The following is a 23124-nucleotide window of genomic DNA, read 5'->3' as shown; positions in this document are numbered from 1 at the left end:
CCAAAAACTGCCAATCGCACTGTCACCATCTTGGAAGTTCCTTTGCAAAAAGCAGCATTAGAGAAGTCGAGATAGGCATGCTGTGAGCATATATACCTTGTATAGATGCAGATAAGGGACCATATTTCAATTTCAGAAGGCACTTGATAAGGTGCTACAAAAGTTTTTGAAAATAAAAACTCATAGCATAATGGATAATATCTGGGCAATCTTTGCCCACACCATAAGACGAAAAGGAGTCTGGTTAATGAGTGTTGGAGTCTCAACTTTTTATTTGAAACTATTTATGTAAATAACTTGGACAAAGTTACTGGAGGCATGGTTGAGAGATTTGCCAATGACACAGCTAGCTAGAAAGGTGCGCTATGAAGAGGACGACACAAAAGAATACAAATGGATTGTGAATGGGTAAAGAGTTAGCAAATTGAGTATATATGTGGAAAATAAGATATTACCCATTTTAGCAGAAAGAAAATGTAACATTATCTAGATGGTGAGGGGCTGTAAAGCTGGGATGCAGAGCAGTCTGGATGCCCTGGTGCATGAATTGCAAAAGGTTAGAATGCAGGAATAGCAAGTAATTAGGAATGTTAATAGAATGCTATATTTTATTACGAAGAGAGAATTGAATGTGTCTGAAGCAGTTGAGAAAGTTTGGCAGATTAATACCTGGAATGGGCATATTGCTTATAAGGGAAGGTGGGATAGTTAAGCTTAGCTAACCACAGGAGCTTCAGAAAAAGTACAAGACAGTGTGCATGAAACAAACAAAATCCCAAGGGATAATGATGTGCAAAGAATACAGAACTAGGAGTCACTGTTTCAAAATAAGGGGTTACCTGCTTCAGAGTGAAATAAGGAGATTCATTTTTTCCACAGAGTCTACTATTTTTGGAGCTCTTCTTTTAGCAGAGGTATACAGATTCTTGATATGCAAGGGGGTGAAAGGTTATCATGGCAGGCAGTAATGTGGAATAATCTTACTCAATGATTGAGAGGTTGAATGGACTGTATCTGTCATGGTCTATGAGGAAAAAAAAACTGGCCATCATCTGCTTTGTTTCAGATTCTCAACAGTTCTCTGTATTCTGTTTCTCTTAAATTATTCATTCAACAACTCACGTATATTGACTGTCATTATTTCATGGTGGGGGTTGGGGGGCAGGGAGCTGACAGATCTGGACAGTTAGCATTCCTGTATAGCCTGCTGAGCTGTTAATCCCAGTCACAAAAAAACTCTAAAAATGAGTTAACACTACTTGGAGTTGCTCAGGCAAAAAAATGAGGAATGCAAGTTATGTATTCAATCCTCTGTATAAGTATTGTCTTTAGGCAAGGTCTACAAAAGGGGCAATGTAAAATCATTAAAAATTCTCTTTTCATTACAAGCATGAAGCATTTATAAATAATATGGCTGCAAGAACTAAGTCTTATTTTGCGGAATATTTGGTGTACTACTTAAATTCTTCAACATATTGAACAAAATGCAATTCATAAGAGGAACCAGGCCATTCAAAAGTAAAATCAGGAAGCAGTTTCTCCATACAAAGCTTTGTGGATATCTGGCTTTGGCATCAATAAAAACAGCATACGATGTAGATGCTGGTACAGAGTTTTAATTGGAGCTTTTGAGATGGAGGCTGACAAATGTGAGCCAGGTAAGGGTGTGAAGAAAAGGGATTAGAAATCAGATACAGAGAATGCTTATTGGGATATGTACAATTTGATCGGTAATACAGGCTCAACAGGCTGAATATCTCATCCTGTGGTGCAACACCACCACTAGAGGCATATTGAGTCTATACTAGCAATCACATGGGTCATTGTTAGAGACAGGATTTGTGCCATTGCTGGAAATAACTAAAAAAAGAGCAGCAACTGCTTTGCAACATTAAACCGAAGGCTAGAGTTATACATTGTTAACTAGGAGGCAACAGATTGATATGGACCAAGGTAGTGGCAAAGGCGTGAAACTGCTTGGGATTTCATGGCAGGCACAGCCAACAGTGGTAAGGAGGTTGAGGGAAATGTTAGTGCCTGAGCAGGTGGCAAGCAAGAGGCAAGAAGCTATTGCAGGAGAAAGCACTTGATGGAATGGAGTGCATTCAATTTAACTTTAGTACCCATTAACAAAAGGCAGATCAGGTTAACATGAATCAAGCAGGAAAATACCAAGCGGAGATGGCCTTGTCTGTAAATAAGAGCTATAGCTTACGGAGACAGCATTGAGAGTGAGTGGTGTAAAGACAGCAGAATAATAATAGTGTACAGAGCAGCATTTCATAGCCAACTGAATTCTTCAAGGAGAGAACACTGCTTAGTTCAGACTCAGATCATTCATTCCATGTTAGCTCTTCAAATGAAGTAGCTTGCTCTCATCTTACTTGATCTACCATTCCCCCTCTTTCGTATATCTTCCCTTTACAAAGTACTTATCACATTCATTTCAAAATAATGACTTTGGCGTCAGTTTCATAGCAAAACCTTACACATTCTAACAACCCGAGGGCAAAATGTTTCTTTCAGCTATCCCTTTCATGCTTCCTGTCAAAATCCTCCATCTAAACCCCATCATTGGATCAACAAATTGCAGCGGGGTAGAACAGTTGGGGGCGTGGTGGGGAAAGGAGGCAGAGGCAGAGCTCAAAGTATCAGCTTAGATGATTCCATTCCATTCAAATCAATGTCTTCCCTTACTTTGATAATGAAGGAACAATGACACCTGCAGGAGAATTTGCAGCTGTGCAGATCATTTTAAAATTTTAAAGTACAAATCGATGTTTGTGAAGTTTGAAGTTGCAGTTTGTCATTGGAGAGTCAGCAAACACTTCATTTAGATTAGCTTAACTCAGTCTTTGCATTACCATGATGGACCTAATTTTGCTCAACAGCTCTTCAGTGCATATTTTTACAAGGTTAAGGCACGGTATAAACAAAATATGCCATTGTTCAAACATTGGGCCATTTCCTCTTCTGTATATAAAGAATTCAATGAATAGAATAGAATATCCTTTTATTGTCATGTCTACTCCATTGTAGGAGTACAGAGAAAAGCTTTCACAATGTCTGCCTTCTTATAGCGACATCCCTACAAGTACCTCAGTACAATCTTAGACACAGCACAGGAATAAAAATAGCTGCGTCACTTGGAGTTGAAAATAAGTTAAAAATACAACATCATTAAAGGGTTGACATTTTAGTAAAACAGAAAATCTCGAATAGATATTACAGTGTAGCAGCGCTACTTGCATTATCAGTTAAGTGGTGCAGACACTACCTACAGCAGTTCTCTTGCCTGACAAGCCACTTCAGTTCTGCAATTAAAAAAACCACAAACCTCAACTTCCAAGCATAGAATTAAAACTTTTATTTCTCAATATATTAGACACAAAAAACAATGGATCAAAATAAATTGATCATGCACTTGAATACAAAAATAAAAATAAAACTGCCAAAATACCACGTTTACAAATTGGGACACTTTTCCCTACACTGGTTTCAGCAGTACCAGGGCACTGGAAAGACAAGTGCTAAAATAAAACAAACTGAATTTCTGCCTACTACTGAACACCATGCTCACATTTAAATTCCCCACTCATGTCAAACTGAATTCAATGATATACAAATCTGTTAAAACATCATCAAAAAATTATCAAAGTTAGAAAGAGCCCACAAGTTAGTTAATTGCTTTTTGCTAGTTATTGACAAGAACTTCAGCAGTATAGGGTTGCAGTTTGCAAGCTTACTGCTGCACAATTTTCAATGTAAAAGGGTTAGAGTTTCAAACCACAGATTAAACTGAAAAGTAAGTACAGGGTGTTTAACTTCAGATTGTTTAATATTTCAGTGTTCTGAATTCCAGGACAGTTTTCATCTTAGCTCAGCACTCTCTCTCAGTGCCTTTGGTCACGAATCCTGCGTTCAAACAGTCGGCAGCACAAGAGCTTTCAATGGTTATAAAAGGGCACCTGAAAATTTTTTGGTCTGATGTTCCACAATAAAAAGGGACCAACTGTGCACTGCATAAATGAAGGTATAAGTGAATAGCCGCATGATTCAGGAAATACACATATTTTGAGAATTGGTACAAAAGGTCATTTAAAAACTGCAAGCCTATTTCAGAAAAATCCACAAACCGTCCAGCTTAGGTCAGGTGTAATCTTGATCCCAATCCCCATCTAAGCACACGTGCAATTAGAAAGCTTTCAGAATTAATATTTTTCCACATGTACAGATAGTATAACAAATGTAGTTGAAGGGAATGCTGCAGTAGCTTCTGATAATCTCACATTAATATGTTTCACTGCAGAATCACTGGGGATGTTCAAGAAAGAAGTGGGTAACCCGCTAAATGGTCAAATCCAGGCAACTGTGATTTGACTAGGCATTTGTATATTTTAGGCTCAAGGGCAATGCCTTAGGAGAGAAAGCCTCAAGTTTATAATGTCTTCCACTACCTTCAGCCAACCCAAAGCAATCTCCAGTTAATGAAGTGCTTTATTAAGTTTGGTCACTATTGCAATACAAGTACAATGTAATTTCTATTAACAAAGTGTAATAGCTGGAGTATGACATCCAATTTTTATATTAATGCTGCACTTCGTGACATTGCTCGCTGTTAAGATTGAACAGAAGGACCATTATTTGGTCAGGAGTATTGCACCAAGTGACGTTCCAAGGCTATATAAATGTAATGGCTTGCAAGTAAATAGTCTTCATTCAAGGATCAAATAAAAAGGTTTCTTTCAAAAAGAAGACAGATTTCATTGAGATTGTTTAAGGAAACAGAATGTTTCTGGTGTTGTTTTCTTTATAAAATGCTCTTTCAAGCCAAATTGAGACAGCCAGTTGAATGTGGGACAGAAAATACACATTAGATGTGCGTTTCAAAAAAGACTGCCAAATTTCATGGAATTGTTCACCGCAAATTACGAGATAGTCATACCAAGCACTATATTTATATAAGTGATAGGGACGGTGTTTTTGCCTCAAGACTGCAAAAATCTGTTAGGGTCATTTAACTCACTCAACCCTTGGTGACAATACTTTCAACTGATTCGGTGGAGGCAAAAATAGTTAAGATGACTAAGTGAATTATTTCTTTGATTATATTGATTTTACCAATAACAGGTTGTTTATCATACAATAATAAGCAAGTGATACACTAAACTGGAAGTTCAAATGCATCCATATTTCAATATTCCTTCAAAACCTGCTTGGCTTTTGTACCAAGACTACCAAAAAAACTGCATTGAAATATTTAAACACTGAAGCAAAGTAATTGATGGATTTGTTAGAAAATCAAGAGACCAGCTACTTGATATTAGGGGAAGAAATGCTATCAACACCTGGCAAGCACTGCAAAAGGTCTTCTTTCAAAGAATCCATTTCTAAGTGCACAACCATCAACTTATTTGGCACTGCTGAACAGGCTGAATAATGTTAGGAATGAATGATGTTGACATGCCTTATTGAACAGATTAGGCATGGGGAGCTAAGGGACCAAAACACGCTAGGGCAAGCAAATGTACTGCAAACTTAAGGCACAAATCTTCCTACTGTTGTGCTTCTACCATGTATACTCTGAACAGGGACCAATTTGTTTACACCAGAAACAAAATATACAAATCATTAAATATTTTTATCCATTGCTAGAGCCTAAATTTCACTTTCACTGACAGCCACTACATGGTCCCAGATCCAGAGGCACAAAGTTTCCTGAAACTCAATTTTTAAAAGGATATAGCACGTCATAGAAAGCATTTCATTTTGTAAACTTGTCCCATCAGTTTTAGCACTCCTGATTCTGCATTTGAATCTGTGACGAAACAACTCTGGACGCCCTGTGGAAGGCTGGAGGTGGTGCACGCCAGTTGGTATTGACAACTGATGTAGCATTCTGATCAAGGAGAGTTCCTTACAGCAATGATCAGAGCCTGCGCTGGTTTGACACGTCATGAATTAATGGCAGTGTCTCCATATTCCTCATTCCAGCGTTTGTACCCCTCAAGAGTCTGAGGGCCTACACTGCGCTTGATCTTTCTCCGTGAATCTTCAAAGTCTGACAGTTTAATTTTTCTCACCTGGACAAAGAATACAAGGTACAAAGGCACATCTGGCTAAGCAGCATGTAATCACACACAGCATTCACTTGCCTCTCAAAATCACTGTACACCAATCTTATCCTTAAAAACATACCGTAAACAATCATTTATTGATGGCTCTTATTAGTAAGTTTATTAGTAAAACAGCTAAATTATCAAAATCCCTGTCTCCAAAATGCTTCTAGAATGAAGCACTCTAGTGTACAAAAAATATGATACAAATATCAACAATTTTACACATGGGGATGTATTAGTCATAGGAATAGAAGTGAAATTACCTCGCTAGCAGCCATATTCCTCACTTCTTCTGGCTTGAGCTCTGAGGGAAAACAAAAACTCACTAACTCTTACAATACAAAAAGTTCAAACCCAAGTAGCTGATAAAAATAAACAAAAGCAAAACCAAAGCATTTTCAGAGATCAGGAGTGTCTGAGAGTGTGTTATTCTGGTTGTAAAGTCACCCAGTTTACTCCTGTGAGAGATTCCAGTCCTTCAGCAATATGGCTGACTAACCAATCTCTGACAAACTGATCTCTGAAGTGGTCTAGCAATAATTCAGTTGTTTCAAACCACCACTACTACCTTTCAATGGCAGTTATGGATGAGCAACAAACACTTGCTTTGTCACGGTCACCCTTAATCCAGAGAATTAATTTGAAAAAGAACAGAATATTGATATCAGTACATCAGCTGATATGCCAGGGTTGAGGATTTCAATGTTATGGCAGAAACAATAGCAAACAGAACCTCCCATGTGCAGCACAGTTGATTCTCCATTAAATACAACTGAATGAGAAATAGTTACACAATACAGATGAAATGGGCAAATCTCAGTCACATCTAACAGCTTCTTTCAGTCAGGATCCCATTCAATACAGCTTCGGCTATCAGAATTGGAGAATAGAATGCTATTTAAAAAGGCATAAGTGGATCCAGCTGAAGTAAGTAATGCGTCCAGTTCTGGGCACTACACCTTTGGATGTCAGTCAAGACCTTTATGATGATGTAGAACACATTTACTAGAATGGTACCAAAATAAAAGGGTTAAATTATGCATGGAAATTGGGAAATGGGGAAGGGTGTGTACTCCTTAGAGTAGAGAAAACATGGAAACTTCAGTGTTCAAAATTATGAATGGTTTTAACATGACAGATGAGAAGTTTCCAGAGGCAGCAGCATCACTAACTACAGGACACAGATTAAGATAAACAGCCTCAGAACCAAGGCACAGACGAAGATTTTTAAAAAATGTTGTGAATCATGACGACCTGGAACTCTCAAACAAATTTCCAGAGGCAACCACAGAAACGTGCAAAATTCTGAGGTTAAAGCATGGGAATGGTATTGATGGGAACAGGAAAGAACCAATACAGGCACCTTGGGTGGAATGACCATTTTCTATGCTGTAACTTTCTGCCCTGTAACACATCACGTACCTCGAATTGGACCCAGCGCTGCATCCTTTGCTAGTGCAGTCAGGTCACTCCCTGAATACCCTTCTGTCTGCCTGTAAAGCAGAGTGGGAAGATAATATTATATGCACAAATATGCAGACAATAAGATGGAGCACTTGCATTTAACAGAAACCAGAAAAGATGCTGCTGACAGTCAGAATCTTTCCCCACAGAGTTGAAATGTCTAATACTAGGGGCATGCATTTAAGGTTAGAGGGTGAAGTTCAAAAGAGATGTGAAAGCAAGTTTTTTGTTTAAAAACAGAATTTTAGGAGTCTGGAATGCATTGCCAGGGGTGGTGGTAGAGGCCGGTATGATCAGGGCATTTAAGGGGCTTTTTGATAAGCATGTGAATATGCAAGGAATGGAGGGATATGAATCAAGGTAGGCCGAAGGGATTAATTTCATTTGGTGTCATGTTTGGCACAACATAATGGGCCAGAGGATCCGTTCCTGTGCTGTACAGTTCTGGGTTCTATGTTTTATAAAAGCAAGCTTGAATGTTTAGAAGGGAATCAATAGTTTGGATGAGAGGTATGAGTATTGAGTAGCTCGTTAAAGGAAAAACGTGCAGGAATTAGAGAAAGGTTTAGGCTGCTGAAAGCTTAGTGAATGCACAGGCAAGATCCAGAAAGCCACAGTGAGGGACAAAGGTTGAGTCAGACTTCACGCTTAAAATAACAGGCTTTTTAAATTCTCAGTCATTACATGATGAAGAGAAGACATTTCAAATCTGGGTTGGTTGAAGCTGGGAAGGGAAGAAGAGGCAAAACCAACAGTGACCCTATTGGTTTTGCAGCTTTTTATAGACTGAATGGATCAATATTAAAAAACATCAGAAGATTTCCCCAGAATTTTCAACTACATTAGCTATATTTCCATTGTATCAGGACTCATCCAATTAGCTGAACCCCTCTGAAATCTTGCCATTGTTTCAGATGATGATATATATTGATTTTTGACCAACCTGCTATGTCCACATGCCATGCACTACCATGCTCATCATCATTATTCCAGATGCAGTTGGGAATTCAGTACAATTGGAACCCTCTGATTTGTGGGGAATCCGGCTGATAGTGCCATATTGGGGGTCATGTTTCAGGTCGTCTCATCCAGATTTATAGTAGTAGTGCCCAGTTACATTGGAGTATAACCATAAATTAAAGCTACACTGTTAAACATGGTCGTTTCTGGACCTCCAGGGTCTCCAGTGTTAACACAGACAAAGCAACAACACAAAAAGGGTCTGCACTGTCTGGCCTTTAATGGCCAAAGTCTGGGCATCTTTACTGCTGAAGTTTTACTTAAGAAATTCATGGGATGGCTTCTGGCTATGAAGATAATTGCAGAACATAAGATTTAAAGGCACTCCACTTACACCATTTGATCAATTTCCGTCTGGGTAATGTTGGCATGTTGAATAAGTTGAAAGCTGCGGATCCAAGTTTAGAACAAAGTACTAGATCTGTCTCAAGGCATAATAGATTTAAAAATTATAATTCTATTCCTTCCTTTTTAAAAAGGAGTATACCAAGGTTGTCAACTGTGTCATATTTCATCAACCATAACGGATGATTTCAAAATGTTTTAATAATTCTGAAAATGTCACAAAACCCTTGTTTGATTTTTGCACTTTACTTACCATGTTAAGCAATTAGCTAACAGAGGGATGAGATGATGGGTGCCCTTGCATTGCTCATTGGATAACCTCATACGGGAAGAGGTAGAAGATCAGAAAACAGGGACAAGAGTCCACTCCAGTCCTTAATTATATGCCATCATTCATTCAGATTGCTATCCAATCAGCGCTAATCTATATCTTAACTTCATCTACCTGATACAATGGACATTTATCTCAATTGTTGGTTCTAGCTTTCAATGTTAAACTGTCAGAAAGGACCAAATAGAGAGAGTCTACTCTGAAGTACACTGATTCAAGGTGAAAAATGTCTAGAGAAGGAATCAACCTCTAAGCACAGCACTCCAAAATCCCCAGTCAAGGGTCTAGATTGAGATATTAGCTGCCTGGTACTACTAAATGGCTCCATAATTTTGGAAACGAGACACAAAAAACTTCCTTTGCACAAAAGGGAGAAACCAGAAGGCCACAAGCCAATCAGTTTGATATCAATTATGAGGGAGTTATTGGAATCCGTTGGTGACAGAATGACCAAGCCTTGGATTAACTGAGAGACAGATTAGTGAAGGGTACTAAGGTTTCATCAATCTAGTTACATTTTTTGGGAACGCACTGGTACATGGATAATAGCACAATAATGTTCTGTGAAAGAAAATAGCTGCAAAAAAATGAGATTGTGCACAAACCTTAATACTTAGATGGGCAATTATTTGGAGACAGGAGGAGATGAGAGAGAGTGCGCATTCCTGTGCGTAGGAGCAACAAATATGAAGGAAGCACCTCCAACTACAGCTCTTGAAAGCCTAGGTTTCAAACTGGAGCAGCTGGTGGGGATACTATGGGACATCTGCAAAGCTGAGAAAATTGTGGAAAGCTTGCAGAAAGAGATGGTCACACCACAGGCTGAAATCCCACAGACAAAAGAATGGATGACCCTCAGGCTGAGTAACAGGACTAGAGAGGGAATGCTGAATCCCGTGACCATTCCTCTGAAAAACAGATATACTACTTTGGATACTATTGAGGGGGAATGGCTCTCAGGGAAAAACAGCAACAGCCAAATTCATGGCACTACTGTTCATTCAGTTACACAGGTGACAAGCAAGACATGTGGAAATTCAATAATCATAGGGGCTTCAATTATAAAGAGAATAGATAGACAAAAAATGAATGCCAGAATGGTATGTTGCCTCCCTGCTTTTAGGGGCAAGATGTCTCAAAGCAGCAGTACATCCTTGAGGGGGCAAGTGAACAAACTAGTGGGTTGTGGTACACGATGGTGCAAAGATATAGGATCTCATCCCTACTTTTTTAACAAGTCTAAAAAACAGAATACAGGAAGTTAGGAAGCAAGCCAAAACCTAGCACCTCAGGGATGTTTTGTTGCAATTATGCAGCACATTGATGAGGCCACACTGTGTGCAATTTTAGCCTGCTTATCTGAGGAAGGATGTTTTTGCTATGAATGGAGTGCAGCAAAGATCTACCAAGTTGATTCTTGGGATGGCAGAACTGACATATGTATAGAGATTGAGCCAGTTAGGATAGTAGTGACTTGAGTTTGGAAGAATGATGGAGCTTCTCAGAAACCTATAAAATTCTAAAAGGACTAGACAGGTTAGATGTAAGGAGTCGTCATAATGGTGATGGAGTCCAGAATTAGGGGTTTATAGTTTAAGAATAAGGGGATAAACCTTTTAGGACTGAGGTAAGGAGAAATTTTAGAGCGGTGAGCTGGTGGAATTCACTACCAGAAAAAGTTGTTGAGACTAAAACATTGTGTTTGCAAAGAGATAGATATAGCTCTTGTGGCTAAAAGGGTCATGGGATATTAAGGACGGTTGGGGGAATAGGACACAAGTGTCAGCATGAAAGAGACAGCACAAGCACACAAGAGAGTAAGCAAGACCGAAAGCACGTCATGATAGAGGTCAACAAATCAGCCATGATCGCAATGAAGTGTAAAGCAGGCTTGAGGGGTTGAATGGCCTACTCCAGCTCCTATCTGCTATGTTTCAGAATGATCCCAGTTTATGTTAGATACTTGAAGTGGAGAAAACGTGTATACAATTGCTTTCATTGCCTCAATTTAGATGGTTGATGGATCAACCGATCAAGATTAAATGGACTTATTGGGTAGGTAGAGGGGGATTATTTCCTCTAAATAGTGGAATTCAGAATAAAAGGGACCAGATTAAAGCCAGGTCTTTAGGAGTGAATTCAGAACAGCTTGATTTTGAGAATCAAATATGGTACAGCTCAACTATAGGATTGCCAAGAAGTAAAAGTTAATAATGTGAAACAGAACAATGATGCCCTGAAAACTACTGTCACAGACAGACCATTTCAGTAGTTCAAACTAATTTTTAAAAATTACTTACTTGGCCAAATGTTCAAGGTCCTTTCGACCTAGCGGATTCCCATGTTTGGCCAAAAGATTTGTAATCAGCAATAGCCGTGTCTGTGGAAGAGGGCAAAGGTGGGGGGGGTGGGGGGGGGAGAAGAGAGATGAAAGTTGCTAATCAAAACACTTCAGAAATTGAACAAACACAAATTATGCCATATACTATTGCGGCACTCCGTAGTTGGAGAACTTATGCAGTGAACACAGGGAGAGAGAGAGGGCTAAATTAGTGAGTTTATTAACCATTTATTAGAATTGATTGGTTCCCGTAATCAAGAACATAAAATCTTAGGTATGTTTATTCTAACCCAGTACTCCAAAGCTAGCACAACTTCCTTCGATCAACATCACTTACGGCTCACAATTCATCCATATACAAACAGCTTTCTAAGTCCACATTGTGCATTTTATTTTTAAGACAGTGTGAAACAAGCTCATGAGGTGTGTATGAAAACAAAGTTTCTTAAAAAAAAATAGAGCAATCCAATAGTTAAAAAGGTCATCCTCATATTTAATAGCTCAATTACAATAATATGGTTGGTTAAAGGGTGAGGCAAACTCATAATATGCCTAGTTTAGGAAGCCCTGGAATCCTGCAGTATATGAGAAGGTTAACACTCGTGCATATCGATAAATACGGGATTTAAAATAAGGCTAAAATTTTTGTAAGGCATTCACATACTTTCTCATTTGGAAGTGAGACGAACACCCTCTTTGTAAAACGCCTGTAGGTGAGAAGAATAGAAGTGGATGGGTTATTTGAATAACTGCACAAAATAAATACGGAATTGTTTTCTGTAATCTTGATCAATGTACATTGCATAAGACAAATTAACTCACCTAAAATTAACTTACCTAAAATTAACTTCTTATGAATTCATGCATTCATACCTTAAGATCACAAATTGACTCAATAGAACATGGAGCAAATTGATCTACCTAAGCCTGCGCTTTTAAAGAGCTACACAATTAATACCACGCACCTATTCATTCCCACAGTCCATCAAATTGGTTTCTCTTCAAGCTTGAAGTTATTTCTGGAGGTAAGAGCTTTGGCATGGTACAGCCATATGTGGAAAAAACTGTGTACAACTGTGGCCACAATGTTACAACAAGCCAGCCCAGGCATTGAGGACAAAGCTGAATTCAAACTGAGACAAGACAAAGTTTCCAACTGGAGAGCACTATTAAGGTCTTGGTTTAATGTCTCATTGGGAAGATAGCACTTCTGACTGCGCAGTACTCCTTCAGTTCTGCACCATAAACACCAGTTTGGATCCTGGGCTAAGATCTTTCATTTTGACTTCAATCCTCGTCCATCATTCAGGTGGTTATGTTACAGCTGGGCAAAATGGAAGGCAAGTTCAAAAACATGGACAATTCAGGAAACTGTATACTATTGTGCCTTGGTTTGCTTTAACATCAGAACCCACAGAAATCAAGAATGCAGCAGAGTTTAATTTAATGTAAAAAGCAGCTTTGTTAGTTAAGTAGCCAGAAACGAACATTTTCATATCCATATTTTGTTTGCTGTAATAAAAAGATCAGAGATGTTCAAACACCTACTGATGACTCACAGGCTGAATAGAATTCATTCTCCTGGGTTCACAAATCACTTTCAAATATTGAGCCACAAAGTATCTAATGTTCACATTCTGCAAAGTTCAAAGAATCACTTGGCTGCAGGAGTTCCGTATAAATCAGTGAAATGCATATTTAAAACAAAACATGGTATTTTGGCTAAATTTGGCAGCCCTAGCCTCAGTGCAATACAGGCACAGACAACTTACCTGAGGACAGCTTCATCTAGCTCCTGTGGCCTATTTGTTGCACCCATTACTAAAACTCTGTCATCCCCACTGGACTGCACCTAAAAATAAAAAAGGAGAGATCTTGTCAGTGATTTATACCGATATATTCAGATTGTGATTTTTTGATTGGGCGTTAAATGTTTCTGGTGATGCTCATGACATCTGAACATAATTGGAACTTGGACTCTCTTTCCAGTAGTGACAAATAAAAGATTCATCCTTCCATACGTTAAATATTTGAAAAAAAGCTTGCATTATATTTACATTTTTAACTACTTAATGACACCTTGGAAAGTAACATAGGTTATTTGCAATTCAAAATCATGCAGTGAGTGCCCATAGCTTCTTCCAGGTCATCAGTTAATGATGTCAAGCACTCCACTGTTGAGGAGGAAGAGGAGGGGGACGAATGATAGATATATTTCCTATTAGATACAAATCATGGTGTTTGTATGTCAGAATTCAAAGACTAATAGGTAAATTTCCTTTTAAACGAATAGATATGTTGCATTGGGAAGCCTCTTCAACTTGGTCTTGAGATATGCGCACTGTTGGCAATATTCCATACTCATTCCTTGTTTCCTGAGGTAATGATGTTGGATCTTCTTCTAAAGCCAGTGTTAGAAATTTAATGCAATGAAGGAACTATTAGGTTACTTAAGAAAGCAATTAAGAGAGTCAGCCATGTTGGTGCAAGGCAGAGATCACCTACACACCAGATCAGTCGCAAATGATAGGTTTCTTTCCCTAAAAGGAGATCAAGTAAACCATGATCATTTCTACTGATACCGGCTTTTTATTACCAGGTTTTTAAAAGCTCAGATACCACAAACTGGTGATATCAGAGTTCTCATTTTCTGGATTACTTATTCAGTAACACAACCATTACCATCCACTTAAACTCACTCCAGAAGAATAAATGTACAGCAGTGATTGGCACCAATTGCTTTGGTCCACAGCATTATAGGTGACAGGCAGCTAAGAGGGTGAAATCACTGTAGTATCACATCAATCCTTTAAGTTCTACACACACCCCATCTCCATGAGAACAGCAGAGCCATAAAGAGGAGTTTCAAGGGTCTCTGGTTACACACTGAACAGTTGATCCAGAAAATGTGACATGGCCTGGACTAAATTATCAAAAGTAATTTTCAGAGACATTGACCTGTTGCTCACTGGAACAACTGTGAAATACGGTCCCCGTCATAGATGATAGAATGAGACAGTACTTATTAATTTAAACAAAATTACATAGATAATTCACAGAATTTTCTTCAGTGGTTTATTCTTTTCTCATTTACTTCAAGTTTACAGCTATGGTATGATTTTTCTTATTCTGATAAAGAAGTTTGAGTAGACCAATCCCTCCCCCTCATTAACTACACTGTCTGCACTCGTGGGCTTCAGAGTAAAAACCTGGAGAGATTTAAAACAGGCTGCAGAATGCCATACCGAACAAGCTAACTGGGAACAAAGAATAGATCCAACATTCAAAACTAGATGCTGTAGCCGATGAAACTGCCTCTTGTGTATAATTTCTATTGGGAAACAATGGAGCTTGTTCATCCTTTTCAAACAGGAAAGGGAAAGTACCATTAGAATTGCTTTCTTTTATTGAAGTCAGTGTTTAAGTTGAAGGAGGTGTATTAAGGAGAAAAGGAATGGTTCTGATCAGAGATAATCGGAAATCCCAATCCCAAACAATGTGTAGAGTATAATTAAGACATTTTATCCCGTTTTGAAGAAAGGCAATGACGCTGCTGTAATTTAGTTGGAAACACAAGACAGAATGTTCTTACAAGGATTTTAAAAAATTCCACCACTGCCATGGGCCAACAATTGGAGAAGTGAAAAGTTGCTGGACTGGAAAATGAATTAAGCCCATTAACAGGGTCAAAGTTAAATAAACTGCATTTCACAATGAGAGAGGTAACAAGGTGTACAGCTGGATGAACACAGCAGGCCAAGCAGCAGAGGAGCAGGAAAACTGATATTTTGGGCCTAGACCCTTCTTCAAGAAACCATTTCTAGCTGTGTTCATCCAGCTCCACATCTTGTTATTTCAGATTCTCCAGCATCTGCAGTTTTGACAATCTCTGAGTTTCACTATGCTCTGTGCAAGAAATAAACTAGTGCATGGTTTACAATTAAGCTAATCCCGCTGGAATTTAAAAATCAGACAGCCTTCGAGATGCATGAGTGTGTGTGTAGTAAATTGTACACATCAAGGCATCTCAATTTCTACAGCCTCATGACCTCTCAATTGTTTGACTGGGTAATGGCAAAGGAAAACTACAAAATTCTGTTACAGGAGTGTTCAGTGACACTGAACACATGTAGTACATTAACACCTAGTCAATGTACACAAGTAGCATCCATTGTATCTGCAACTTGCAGACTATTATCCCTTTTTGGCCTCTTCATTATCAGTGACTACCTTCAGTGGCCCAAATTGGGTCAGTTTCATATCTAGCACTTGTGGCGAAAACATTACTAACCTTTTTTGAGTTCTGCCCCTAAAAATGAATCTATTAATATAGCTGGTGGCCAACAGTACTCACCCCATCAAATTCAATCAAGAACTCTGTTTTTAAGCGTCTGCTTGCATCATGCTCTCCTTCTCGCCTCTCACAAAGAAGGCTGTCTATTTCATCTGCGAGAAGGATCAATATATTTGTAAACAGACAAAATCTCACATTGCAAATTCTGTCTGCCAGCGCACTAGCATACAGTGGTATCAGTTATAAACAAGTAATGCTAATAGGTACAGATCTCTGAATGTTGCTGCTACACTCACCAATGAAAATGATGGATGGCTGAAGCTCTCGAGCTGCTGAAAAGAGAGCTCTCACTAACTTTTCTCCCTCTCCAACCTAAAACAGAAAACAACTCTTAAGAAACTGATCAAACAATTCAGATCGCCCATCCAAAAAACAATTTACCAAAACATCAATATGGAGGATTATAACATGCAAAAGTGAAATTAAACAAAGTGCGTTAAGTGCTTAAATGCTTAAATGCTTTACAGCTACAGTAAAATCTGTTTAACTTTATTTCACTGAACACTCGTGCCTTCCCCCCAACCACACCCTCTCAGTATTTTAGTCTTTCAGAGAAATTTTTTTAAAGTTATATAAAAGTGAACAGAAAGGATACTTCGTTTTTGGAGACATTGAGGGGTATTTTCCTACAATTGTTACTTTGACATTGCCCCCACGCCACGCACAATCCCCACGAGGCATTTTATCCCTTTCATATGTGCTTGCATTGGCATTTGTGTTTGTATCTTATGTTCACGTTACAATAAAATATTCAAAATGGAACCAATAACCCAAAGCAAAAGTAATTTATTTAAAATCTGTCAGGTGTGTCATTTATTACATACTATCATTTATTTGAGAGTCTGGATTTTGAACTAGTAACATGCGGCTTTAGGTTTGTGCATGCAGTGATAATAATTAACCGGTCCATCTTTCTGGAATCATGATTTTAAACCAAACTGTGAAAGGTATTAACATGCTTTTGAAATCGGTAGAATCAAGTATTTACTTTTATTGCTTAGAAAACAAACTTCACAGATTGAAACTGAATCCAAATGTTTTCCAATGACCAGGGTGTGGTCAGATGAAAAAAAGGGTTTCGCATGGAGTAAGGAGTTAGTTCAGAGCAGTAAATAGGTCACCTCAGTGTCAGTATGTAGTTTGAAATTTCCAAACCAGAAGTGTTTGGTTAGGGGTTACCAAGTTAAGTAAGTTGAAGCTCAGTTGTGTGAAAAATTAAGGAAAAGACTATCAAGCTCTCAAGGCTAGGTAATGAAAGAAAACTGACAAATCAAACCTATATGAAGGGCAACCTTATTGGCATTTATAAAATGGTGAGGGACAAGGATAGGGAAAGTAGGCAAAGTCTTTTCTCCAGGGTAGGGGAGTCCAAAACTAAAGGGCATAGGTTTCAAGAGAGAGAAGAAAGATATGAAAGGGACCTAAGAGGCAACTTTTTCATGCAGGTGATGCATATACAGAATGAGCTGCTGGAGGAAGCAGAGGAGGCTGGTACAATTACAACATTTAAAAGGCACTTGAGTGAGTATATGAATAGGAAGGATTTAAGAGGGATATGGCTCAAATGCTAGCAAATGGGACTAGATTGACAAAGGATAACCGGTTCAGCATGGATGAGTGGACAGAAGGGTCTGTTTCCATGCTGTGTATCTCTATGACTCTACAGATAGTGATAGAAAATGGAACTTACTCTGGTATGTTGAGCACTGTACAGTGATGGTATTGGGATGGATAGAAATTTTTTTTGCAATTTCAAAACATTTCAAAATTGCAACAGATGTCTATAGTTACATATAAATAATGGAATATTTCACCAAATCATTTCTTTTGTACCCCAAGGTCAAAAATACCATGACACCAGGTTATGTTCCAATAAATCTGTTGGACTGTAACCTGGCAGCACATGATTTTTGACCTTATCCACCCCAGTCCAACACTGCCACCTCCACATCAATTCTTTCGTACTTTTGTTTTATTGTCAAAACCAAATCTGCAGCAATGTATGCTTATTCTTCTATGAACTACAATCTCTTAAATTAAAGAAAAAAAATCCATCAAGCCAGGTTTCTGTTTGGGTTCTGACGTGTCCAGTAATAACATCCACTAGGATCATAACACTACATTTGAAGGCTATCACAATTACTTACGTATTTGGAGGTTAAACTTGCAGCACTGATATTGAAGAAAGTTGCATTGGATTCAGAGGCCACAGCCTTGGCCTAAATTGGAACAGTAAAGGTAATTATGAAACAATAAATGCTTCTCACACACACACAACACGTTGACAATGCACACAAATTCCCCTTGATCAAGATCTCTAACCAAACCTCAAGACCTCTAAAAGATAAACATATTGGGTCATGTTTACCGATGACCTAGTTTAAAATCAATGGCAATGAAAAATAAACCTCCTTGTTCTTATGAATACGTCAGTAACATACCATGTGATATATTAACCTAGTGGGACATCAGAGCAGCACCGGTTACTGAGTATAAGCTTGGGCTTTCGTTTGGTGATGATTTACACTACAGATTTCTTCAAGTGGCCATTCCCCCCCTCAAACAGATGCAACATCTTGAAAACTGGTGTTGAACGGATGGGATACTTGGGGGCTAGGGCAGTGGAGAGTAGGTGGAGAACAGACCTTACACTGGGGATTGAGCCTGGCCAGGTTATCAATGTTTCAGTAAGGGAGCATTTTGGGAACCGTGTTCATAAGTTTTAAGATAGTTATGGATAAAGATAACACTATTTCTCGGGTGAAAGTGCTAAGTTGGGGGCAAAGCTAATTAGAAAAGGATTATGACAGTATTAGACTGGATCTGGAGAAATTAGATTGGGGCCAGCTGTTCTGAGAATAAATCCACATCTGACACGTAGGAGTCTTTTAAAGGGCCTGTTGATGAGAGTTCAGGACAGGCATGTTCCGGTGAGGATGAAAGATAAAGGATGATAACATTGGGAATAAGAAAGATTTAAAGCTTTTCCAAAAATAAAAATGGAAGAATATGGAAGGTTTAAGAAACTGAAATCATACAAGGCCCTTGAGGAATATAGAGGGAGCAGGGATGCGCTTAAACAAGGAATTCGTGGGCTAAAAGGGGCCATGAAATATTCTTGAAGTAGGATGACGGGGAATTTCAAGGTAGTTTATGTATAAGTTACAAGCAAGAGAAAGGGTCCACTCAGGGACACAGGAAGTAACTTGTGTGTGCAGTTAAGAGGTAGTGTAGGAGGTCCTAAATGGGTACTTTGCATTGGTATTCACCAAGAAGAACATGGATGACAGAGGGCATGTCAATATCAACAAGGTGGCGTTGAATGTCTTGAAAAATATTAAGGTAGAGAGATCCCATCAGGCCCTATCCCAGGATACGGAAGTTGGCAAAGGAGGAGATTGTTGGAGCCTTGACAGGGATCTTTCATCTTCTTTAGCCACTGCTGAGGTCCCAGAAAACTGCAGAATATCCAATGTTACTCCTTTCTAATTAGGCAGTTAACAGGACTAATCCAGGAAATTTATAGACCTGTGAACCTTACATCACTCATAGGCAAATTATTGGTGAAAATTCTTAGGGGCAGGATTTACTCACATTGGGAAAAGAATGAACTTTAATATAAACAGCATGGCTTTGTGAAGGCGGGGGGGGGGGGGGTCTAGTCTCCAAATTTGATTGAATTTTCTGAGGAAATAACAAAGATGACTGATGAGGATACAGCAGTGGATATAGTCCACACAAACTTCAGCAAATCTTCTGATAAGGCTCCTGATGGTAGCCTGGTCCAGAAGATTAAGTTGCATGGGATCCACAATCAGTTGGCACGTTGGATACAAAATTAGCCTGGTGATAGATGACACAAGGTAGTTGTGAAGCAGTGTTTTTCTGACTAGTGGTTTGTGACCAGTGGTGTTCCACAAGGATCTCTGCTGTTTGTAACATAAATGATTTGGATAAAAATGAAAAGTGGTCTTATTAGTAAGTTTATAGATAATACAAAACTGGTAGAGTTGTGGATAGGGAGGAAGGTTGTCAATGACACAGCACGATAAAGAACAGTTGGAAAGTTTAGCAAAGAAATAGCAGATGGAGGTTAATCTAGTCACTTGAGGTTGTGCATTTTGGAAGATCAAATACAGGAGAAAAAACCCCCACAGTAAATGGCAGGAACCTTAGAAGCATTGATTTTTGGAGGGTGCAAGTCCATAGCTCCCTAAAGTGGCAACACAAATGGAAATGATGGTAAAGGCTACGTATGGTGGACTTGCCTTCATCCGTCAGGGCAATGGGGATAAAAGCGGGCAGGTCAAGTTGCAGCGGTATAAAACATTTGGAGTAGTATGTGGTTGGCACATTTTAGAAAGTTTGTGGAGGCCTTTGCGAAGGTGCAATGATGTTGCCTGGGTTGGCACGTATAGCTATAAAGAGAGGTTGGACAAATTAGGATTGTTTTTACTGGAATGTTGGAGGCTGAGGGGGTGACCTGATAGAGGTATATAAAATTATGACAGGCATGAGAAGCATGGATAGTCAGAGTCTTTTTCCCATGTTGGAAGTGTCAAATATTAGGGGGCATAGGTTTAAGCTGGGGGCGGGGGTAAAATTTAAAGAAGATGTGCGAAGTCAGTCCCACACGCCCCCCCAGAGGTGAACATGCTGCCAAGGAAGGTGGCAGAAACAGATACAATAGCAATGTTTAAGAGGCATTTAGACAGACCCATGAACAGGCAGAGAATACAGGGATACAGACTACATGCAGGCAGATGGGATTAGTTTGGAATGGCATGTTCAGCACAGACATAGTTGGCCTGAGGGCCTGTTCCTGTGCTGTACTGTTCTATATTAATAGAAATATAATGTTTCTGAAGACAGAAACATGGAGTCAGAATGCTAGAAAGCAGGATACCGAAGAGCAGCAAGCTGCACTAATATGGCATCTTTAATACAGTGATTGTTTCATAGATGTGTTACAGGAGCTCACTAATTCGGTATTCCAGTTGGATTATCTTGCATTAAAATAGCACTTTTCATGACCAGACTTCTCAAAAGCACTTTATAACCAATTAAGTATTTTTTGAAGTGCAGTTACTGTTGTAATATAGGAAATGTGGTAGCTGATTTGTGGTCAGCAAACTCCCACAAATAGCAACATGATAATCAGATCTCATTTTTTTGTGTTGTTGACTGAGTGGTAAATGTTGGCCAGGACACTAGGATAGCTCCCCTTCTCCAAAATAGCAGAGGATCTTTTACATTCACCAAGTAGGCTGATAAAAGCTTAGTTTAATGCCTCCCATGAAAGATAACACTGCCACAGTGCAATATTCTCTCAGTACCACGCAGGAAAGGGAACCTCAGCTTCTGTGCTCAAGCCCTGGGTGCCTCTTGAACTGTAACCCTCTGATACACAGGTGAGCGAGCTACCAATTGAACAATGTCCGATATCAGCCAAGTTTTCTTTTCATATTAATTTTTGGAATATAGGCATTAACTAGCTGGGTCAGCATTAATTGTCAATTTGTAGTTGCTCCTAGGATTACACAGTCATGACTGCAGGGTGACCAGGGCATGGGAACCAGTTACTTAAGAAGGACAAACAAACAGCAAGAAAAAAGAAAAAAAGGGTGGTAGAGTTGCATTACTGGTTAGAGAATACAGGGTGACTTGGACAGGCTAGGTGAGTGGACGGATGCATGGCAGATGCAGTTTAATGAGGATAAATGTGCGGTTATCCACTTTGGTGGCAAGAACACGAAGGCAGATTACTATCTCAATGGAGTCAAGTTAGGTAAAGGGGAGGCACAACGAGATCTAGGTGTTCTTGTACATCAGTCAATGAAAGCAAGCATGCAGGTACAGTAGGTAGTGAAGAAAGCTAGCGGAATGCTAGCCTTCGTAACAAGGGGGAATTGAGTATAGGAGCAAAGAGGTCCTTCTGCAGCTGTAGAAAGCCCTGGTGAGACCGCACCTGGAGTATTGTGTGCAGTTTTGGTTTCCATATTTGAGGAAGGACATTGTTGCTATGAGGGAGTGCAATGTAGATTCACAAAGTTAATTCTTGGAATAGCGGGACTATCATATGTTAAAAGGCTGGAGCGACTGGGCTTGTATGCACTTGAGTTTAGAAGGATGAGAGGGGATTTGCAAGACGTATAAGATTATTCAGGGATTGGACACTGTGGAGGCAGGAAGGATATTTCTGCTGATGGGTGAGTCCAGAACCAGAGAACACAGTTTAAAAACAAGGGGTAGGCCATTTAGAACAGAGTTGAGGAAAAACTTCTTCACCCAAGAGAGTGGTGGATATATGGAATGCTCTGCCCCAGGAGGCAGTGGAGGCCAAGCCTCTGGATACTTTCTAGAAAGAGATGGATAAAGCTCTGAAAGATAGTGGAATCAAGAGTTATAGGGATAAGGCAGGAACAGGATACTGATTGTGGACGATCAGCCACGATAATAATGAACGGTGGTGCTGGCTCGAAGGGCTGAATGGCCTACTCCTGCACCTATTGACGATTGACCAGGAACCGTCTGGTGAGAGTTGAATGCATTGGCCATGTCCTACAGTGATGGTGGTGGATCAGGAGTGAGCCGGATCAGCAGCAAGTGCAGGCCAGTAAGGTAGCAGCAGTCGCAGCAAGACAAGGACAGTGAGGCAACGACAGTGGGCCACCTCACAGTATCCTAGCTATTGTAGCAGTACTGGCACAATTGTGGGCATGGAACTTGGGACTCTGGACTTTCTTTCCCCCCCCCCCCCCCCACACTTAAATCTTTTAATTCTGTTTTTGTAATCAAATGGGCAGCGGTGAATGGCAACTTTGTGCAATTTTTGCTGTACTTACATATTCTTATACCTAATACAAATAAATTCAATGTAGATAAATTGTGCAGCATGCAAACAGACCTTTTGGTCCAACTTGTCCATGCTGACCCCATATCCTTTATGAATCTAGTCCTATTTGCCAGCATTTGGCCCATATCCCTCTAAGCCCCTCCTATTCATATACCCATGCAAATGCCTTATAAAAAGGTGGCAATTTTATCAGCCTCCACCACTTCCTCTGGCAGCTTATTGCTTACACACACCACCCTCTTAAAGGGACCTAACAGTCTTTCTCTCTCACTTTCAAGTTCCGCCTCCTAGTTT

General features: G+C 39.4%; 1 protein-coding gene across 2 annotated transcripts in view; it reads right to left on the bottom strand.

Annotated features, from left to right (window-relative positions):
* Positions 1–3352: 3352 nt before the first annotated feature.
* The window catches only part of spast (spastin), a 73109-nt gene continuing 53337 nt past the window's right edge, over positions 3353–23124 (bottom strand). For both annotated transcript variants that reach the window (XM_048531033.2, XM_048531034.2), the window contains 9 exons: positions 18122–18193; positions 16211–16286; positions 15975–16066; positions 13393–13472; positions 12285–12327; positions 11580–11659; positions 7542–7612; positions 6383–6423; positions 3353–6083 (listed from right to left, as the gene is read on the bottom strand). In XM_048531033.2, the coding sequence (XP_048386990.1) occupies positions 5955–6083; positions 6383–6423; positions 7542–7612; positions 11580–11659; positions 12285–12327; positions 13393–13472; positions 15975–16066; positions 16211–16286; positions 18122–18193 (684 nt within the window). In that variant the 3' untranslated portion in view covers positions 3353–5954. The remainder of the gene's footprint in view (positions 6084–6382; positions 6424–7541; positions 7613–11579; positions 11660–12284; positions 12328–13392; positions 13473–15974; positions 16067–16210; positions 16287–18121; positions 18194–23124) is intronic.

The sequence above is a fragment of the Stegostoma tigrinum genome, chromosome 4, assembly GCF_030684315.1.
Source record: "Stegostoma tigrinum isolate sSteTig4 chromosome 4, sSteTig4.hap1, whole genome shotgun sequence".
Taxonomy (NCBI): Eukaryota; Metazoa; Chordata; class Chondrichthyes; order Orectolobiformes; family Stegostomatidae; genus Stegostoma; species Stegostoma tigrinum.
This window is presented reverse-complemented; position numbering and strand designations above follow the sequence as displayed.